Genomic DNA, 7,657 nt, shown 5'->3' on the forward strand with positions numbered 1-7,657 from the left:
TATAGTTAATGTAAAGAGAAGCGGCTAATATTAGCTGATACTTTACGTAGTTATTATAGTTAATGTAAAGAGAAGCGGCTAATATTAGCTGATACTTTACGTAGTTATTATAGCTAATGTAAAGAGAAGCGGCTAATATTAGCTGATACTTTATGTAGTTATTATAGTTAATGTAAAGAGAAGCGGCTAATATTAGCTGATACTTTACGTCAGACACAAGAAAACGCTGCCTTTGCGCAAAATTAACAAGTGCTGACGCTTGAACATACCTTTCTGAGGTTGAACTACATTCAGAAAACACAAGTGATAGTCCCTGAACAACTGTGGCACATTCAGTAGACCTCTGTACATCCATCCATCCATCCATCCAACCAAACATCCATCCACCCATGTGTCCAACTATCCATTCATCCATGTGTCTATCCATCCATGTATCCATCCATGTGTCCAACCATCCATCCATCCATCCATGTGTCCATCTATCCATGTGTCCATCTATTCATGTATCCAACCATCCATCCATCCAACCATCCTTCCATCCATCCATCCATCCATCCATCCAACTAACATTCATCCAACCTTCCATGTGTCCAACCATCCATCCATCCATGTGTCCATCCATCCATGTGTCCAACCATCCACCCAACCATCCATCATCCATCCATCCATCCATGTGTACAACCATCCATTCATCCATGTGTCCATCCATCCATATGTCCATCCATTTATGTGCCCATCCAACCATCCATCCATCCATGTGTCCATCCATCCATGTCCAACCATCCATGTGTCCATCCATCTATGTGTCCATCCATCCATGTGTCCATCCATCCATGTGTCCATCCATCCATCCATCCATCCAACCATCCATCCAACCATCCATCCATCCATCCATCCAACCAACCATCCATCCAACCTTCCATGAGTCCAACCATCCATCCATCCATGTGTCCATCCATCCATCCAACCATCCATCCATGTGTACAACCATCATTCATCCATGTGTCCATCCATCCATATGTCCATCCATGCATGTGCCCATCCAACCATCCATCCATCCATGTGTCCATCCATCTACGTGTCCAACCATCCATGTGTCTATCCATCCATGTGTCTATCCATACATGTGTCCATCCATCCATGTGTCCATCCATCCACTGCTCCATCCAACCATCCATCGATTATCCATCCATTGATCTATCATCCATCCATTCATTGATCCATTCATACATACATACATCCAACCATCCAACCGTCCATCTATTCAGCTAACACCTATCTATGAAGATTGTTTTGGTTTCTGTGTTCATGTTTTGATTTCTTCAATCTCTAATGAGTTTGTTGTTAAGTTATGTTACCAACAAATGCATTTATCTAATTTTAGGAAAATGTTTTATTTTGTGTATTTACCTACTTTACTTCCTGTTTCTGTCTCACCATAAGTTTCAGTTTCTAATTAGAAGGGAGTCAGTTACCGTCTGTGATATATTCTTTGATTCAGCTCCTTGTCTGTTTTTTACAACAGTTGTTCTTTTAGTGTCTTCTGTTTGTGCCAAGAGGCTGTCTGTCATCAAACTGGCATTCACACTGATTCAAACATGTTTTTCAACTTAACATAGACAAGATAAATTCCAGAGACCAGTTTATTAAATAGATACATCGCACGTGGTTCAGGATGTTTACCATGAGGACAGGATGGAGAATCTGCAGTTTGCTTAAATGTATATGTTTATTCAGAGACTGCAGCAGAACAAACTTACTCTGGGAGGAACATATAAACCTGCCCAGAAATGCACAATCAAATTAACAAGTTTGAAGCCACGTCCAGCTGTGACGTGAATGCACCACTGTGCTGGCCTTATTTGCATACCACTGATTTGATTTAACAAAAAAACAATCTATTAAACACTGACATTTACAGCAGCAAAGATCATCAGGTCAGGCCTTATTGATGCAAAATGTCACACAATTAGGAATTAGTTGGAACTTGTAAAATATTCACTTTCCTGATGAGACGACTGATCTCAGTGTCTTTTGAGACACTTCTTACAACAACATGCGCTTTGTTTCCTTATCTAATCTGCACATTTTGACCTTTATGAGTTCATTACATGTTAAATGAGATACTATTACAACTGGCTGTGTTAAGACGTATTTAAATTGAACTTTGAATTAGATTTTTTATCTCCATATAAAAAAAAAAAAACCTTAAAAAACTTTAAGAAGTCAGATTTAAAGATGGAAACGCTGAAATGTTGTCTATTTGATTTCCACATTTTGTCATTTCCTAGAAATAATCAATAAACATATATAGTTACTGTCTGAGAGTCATGTTTTGTGCAATTTCATTATTATGTATTTTGTCATGAATTCAAAAGTTTTTGATGTTATAAAGCCATCATAAGTATAACAATTAGTGATTAAAATAATAAGATTTTTAAAAGTAAAAATACAAAATAGAAGGCTTGTGTTCAAGGTTTCTTTATGAAACAGTATAAACCTGAACAGAGTCTACTTATAGAATAGAATAGAATAGAATTCAACTTTATTGTCATTGCACATGCCACAGGTACAAAGCAACGAATTGCAATTTGCATCTATCCAGAAGTGCTTAGCAAGAAAAATAAATTGGTAGATATATATAGTACAATATACAGTAAGTTGCTTTGAATATGCTATAGGGATAAATATATACAGTTTGTGAGTGTACAGACACAGTGTTATAGGCATAACTTTCACATTATGAGTTATAATCAACATGTTATCTTTTTCATTCAACCTTTATTTATACAGATTAATCCCATTGAGCCTCGGAGCCTCATTAATAAACGAGACCTGTTTTAGACAGACCAAGTATGGAGAAGAGAAACCACGAGGGGAGTGAAGGTTAAAAAAAATCCCATCTCGCACGATGTCCTGGCCAGGGCACAGTGTGAGAGTTGAAAAAAGAGACTTTGCACATAAACAGCACACAATGACATCATGATACATTTATCAGAAGGAGGCCGACAAAGATGGTGAGTTGTCCATAAACACGGCCAGAAAGTTCCATAGTCCTGATAAGAGATGGTACAGTGTCTATCAGCCGGCTCTGATACAGTTCCACAGAAGTCCTCGGGAAGGAAGGTGAGGGTGGGAGCAAAGCAGAGTTTCTAGTTCCGATAACCTCCAGGAGAAAATTGAGATAAGTTGGCCTATTCAACGCCCAGCGAGGAAGCCAGATTGTTTAGGGACAGGCCAACTCTGATTTATTTAATCTGCTTTCAAAGTTCTGCTGGTACCTCTCAGTGGCAATCTAAAACAGACAGATGTTGTGGTCACTCCCTCATGCACTGCTTATAGACTTCTCCAAGGTCAGTTCCTTCATGCCAGTGAGTTCCAGGATCGCAAGTGTCCTGAGATTCTCAGAGATCGCATCCAGCTGATGGCTTAGCTCACCAAGCGTATGAGTCTGAGCGCTAGAAGCACGATACATCCCTTCATGCACGACAGGCAGCCTCACAATTGCCTGAACTGCTGCGTGGTGTCCAAGAGTCACGCGTGATATTTTTTCTACCTGTTCAAGATATCCTATTTTTACAAGGACATAATAACGTGTGTTTACTTACATTTTTTATTTTACACTTGTGATAATGGTGAATACTTTGTCACGTTTCTGCCCCTCTTTGTCATGTTCCAAGCCTTTTGCCCTGTTTCTCTGCTCCTGCCATCCTACCACGCCCACTCTGTTCACTCACCGCAATCAGCATTCATGTGTTCACCTGTCACCTGCCCTACTTAAGGTCCAAGTCCTCACTCAACCTCTGCCAGATTATTGAACTCCTTCCGGTTAGTAAATGTCCAGCGCTCTCGTCATAGTCTTGTTTTTCTGCCTGGTCTTGACCTCATGCCTGCTGTCTGGATTCCCCGCCTTTCCTGCTCCGTGCTTGTTCTGGATTGATCTCTTTGACCACGGTATCGACTCGCTCTTCTGCTACAACGACTATGCTCCACGGATTACAATTTGGATTTGGACTTGGACCTGGACCGCTGACTTCTTGTGTATGACCCTCGTTTGTTTCCTCGGACCTCATGCTTGGATTCCCCTTAAAGCAAAGCTCTGCTCAGCTCTGCTTCACAGCCGCTCAGTCCCCACTGTCTGTGACATCATCACCTCCAGTTCCCTCGAGGAGCCCCTCCCCCACCTATCAGTGAAGGTTAGTGACTGTCTTTGTATTCATCTGATCAGTCACAATGAAGACCACTTCACTAATTCTCCTGTCTCTACAGATTAGCCCTGCCTTTGGACTCAGACCTCCACCAGCAGCTGCTTATCAATAAACTCTAACCATTACTGTTGTCTGGCATCAAATTTGAATCCTAAAAACGTATTATTGTCACACTTACAGTACATAAACCTTACATAAGATGACAAACATACTATGTGAACATGAATGTAGTTTTATATTTAACACAGTATGATCAGATATCCTCTAATTTTAGATTATAATGTCATTCAAACCAACAAAATGTAAAAGTCTAACAAATATACTATTATTGAGCCTCCTATTTATCTTAGAGAGAGAGAGTGATGAGATTGTTCCACAATAAACTAAATAAAATAATTTCTCTAATTACTGATGTGTTCCTTAAAACAATATTTATGAGAATGGAATGGAAATCAGCAAAACAAAGAATTACCAGTTATGACTATAATACATGCAGAAGCACTGATGAGACATTCCTCGGCCCACACAGTATTGTTTCTTCATTCATAGCATATGACTCACAGTGTAAACAGACCGATCGCAGGTCAGAAGCCAAAGAAGTGGACTGAGGCACCTCTGTGCAGAATACCTGCCTCACTATATGGCCGTGGCTTCACGCTGAGAGTCAGTTCTCCGCTGACCGCCGCTGTTTGTGCATCTGACTGCAGGCAGTTAGCAATGCGGCGCCCACCAGTCTGCATCTGTCAGACTGCAGCCGGGGAGCCTGCGTCTTCCAGCGCTCCATCCATAAGAGAGCTGAGGCCAGCAGGCAGCCCACACAGATGCTGTGTGCACCGACAAAAGGACACCCGCCCACACCGTGTTGTCGAAACGATTCCCCAGCTCATGTAATCAGGTGGGAAACGAAAGCCCCGGCATGCTGAGAAGAGTACGATCAGTGGAGGTTGGAAAGTGTTTGGAGAAACGCTTGTCTGAGTACCTGTAGAACTTTTTACTGCACTGCAGAGCCACTTCCATGGAGCAGAAGAGGTTAAAGGTCAAGAGCTGATCTGTGATTTCTAACAGACGGAGCTCAGAAAAGGATCGTTCTGAGAAACTTGAACCAAAAAGTGTCATTCTTTTGAACAGTGTTGCTCCGGTGAAGGTGAGACGAGGGTAAGTGAAGTGTGCTCACGCATGCTGCAGGAGCATGTTCAGGCCTTGTTGCAGGTGACGTTGTTGAAGTTATAGAACAATAAAAGTATGGCACACAGAAACATGCAGAGAATTATAGACGTGGATGCTGTCAAGCTGACAGACGATGGCGTCGGCCTCTGAAGGAATCTTTACAAAGATTTTTGATCTCCTAATCTTGTTAGCTTGGTATGAAGATCACAGCTCATTAGGACAACAATTTATTCATGAACCTTTATTAGTCTGTGCATTATTTTTAAGAATTGGGCTCACTTAGCAATTTATAAGATTAATAAAAGAATGTTAGTAAAATACCCCACTGTTGCAAATCACTGCTTATTACAAATATGACACCATTCACAACCAGGGGGTCCACTGTTTAAACATGCATGTGCTCCAGCTGTGAAGTTGGTGTGGGACTGGACAAGTTTTCAAAGTGATGTCATTATGATAAATTAGAAGTTTTTTATGGTAAAGGGCATTTTAATGCATATTGCTTCTTTTCATTAACTTTTTCATACACAAAACTCATCTTTATTTAATCTTTAAGCTGATGCAGATATGAACGCAGGTCTTAGTCAAGTCATCCAAATATTAACATTTTTATGCGTTCATGTACATTCCACACTAAATGACTTAAATCAGTATTTCATGAATTATCTCTAATCACATCTTTATTTGTGAGGTGTCTATCTCCAGCAGTCATTGTGAGAAGTGGACAGGTGTGAGTCCATCACAGGAAAGACCAACAACCGTTCACACTCTCAACCACATCATGAGACCATCTAGAGTTACCAGTTAACCTGACATGCATGTGTTTGCTCTGCAGGAGGATACTGGAGTACATGGTACTGGAGTACATGGTACGGGAGTACATGTTACTGGAGAACATGGTACTGGAGTACATGGTACTGGAGAACATGGTACTGGAGAACATGGTACTGGAGTACATGTTACTGGAGTATATGGTACTGGAGTACATGGTACGGGAGTACATGGTATGGGAGTACATGGTACTGGAGTACATGGTACTGGAGTACATGGTACTGGAGTACATAGTACTGGAGTACTGCAATTCACTTCTGTTTGGAATCAGTCAGTCCTCCATTGCTCGTCTACAACTGGTCCAAAATGCTGCAGCCCGATCTTTAACTGGTACAGGCTATAGAGAGCACATCACGCCAGTTTTGGCCTCCCTGCACTGGCTACCCATTCACCTTCGGATCCATTTCAAAATTCTCATGTATGTTTTTAAATCACTGAACAGTTCCGCCCCATCCTATCTCACTGATCTTCTGCAGCCATATGTCCCACCACGCTCTCTGAGGTCAGCAGACCAGATGCTTCTCTCAGTCCCAGAAACCCGTCGTAAGCTCAGAGGTGACAGGGCTTTCTCTGTTGCAGGTCCACGACTGTGGAATGAGTTGCCACTGAGTGTCCGGCAGGCTCCCACACTCTCAGTCTTTAAGTCTCGCTTGAAGACCCACTTCTATTCTCTTGCCTTTAACACGGTGTGATTTGTTTTGGTCCTGTCTGTTCTCTACTCTGTTGGCCATTTTAGTTAGCTTCTGCTGCTATTTGTATCTGTATTTCTATTTTATGTTTTCCTGTCTGCTGTGCATGTTTGTTTTCTTTTGTGCAGCACTTTGGTTGGCCTTGTTGCTGTTTTAAGTGCTATATAAATAAATTGGTATGGTATGGTATGGTATGGAGTACATGGTACTGGAGTACATTGTACTGGAGAACATGGTACTGGAGTACATGGTACTGGAGTACATTGTACTGGAGGACATGGTACTGGAGTACATGGTACTGGAGAACATGGTACTGGAGTACATGGTACTGGAGTACATGGTACTGGAGTACATGGTACTGAAGAAGATGGTACTGGATTACATGGTACTGAAGAACATGGTACTGGAGTACATGATACTGGAGTACATGGTACTGGAGAACAAGGTACTGGGGTACATGATACTGGAGTACATGATACTGGAGTTGGTACTGGAGTTGGTACTGGAGTACATGGTACTGGAGAACATGGTACTGGAGAACATGGTACTGGAGAACATGGTACTGGAGAACAAGGTACTGGAGTACATGGTACTGGAGAGCATGATACTGGATTTGGTACTGGAGTTGGTACTGGAGTACATGGTACTGGAGAACTTGGTACTAGAAAACATAGTACTATAGTACATGGTACTGGAGAACAAGGTACTGGTGTAAATGGTACTGGAGTACATGATACTGGAGTTGGTACTGGAGTACATGGT

At 41.6% G+C, this 7,657-nt stretch overlaps 1 protein-coding gene across 1 annotated transcript in view; it reads right to left on the reverse strand.

Annotated features, from left to right (window-relative positions):
- Positions 1-7,273: 7,273 nt before the first annotated feature.
- Positions 7,274-7,657, reverse strand: part of LOC119421251 (dynein heavy chain-like) — a 2,982-nt gene continuing 2,598 nt past the window's right edge. Inside the window, 1 exon segment of the mRNA XM_037688628.1 lies at positions 7,274-7,643. Coding sequence (XP_037544556.1) covers positions 7,274-7,643 — 370 coding nt within the window.

Source organism: Nematolebias whitei, chromosome 15 (genome assembly GCF_014905685.2).
Source record: "Nematolebias whitei isolate Nwh7 chromosome 15, NemWhi1, whole genome shotgun sequence".
Taxonomy (NCBI): domain Eukaryota; kingdom Metazoa; phylum Chordata; class Actinopteri; order Cyprinodontiformes; family Rivulidae; genus Nematolebias; species Nematolebias whitei.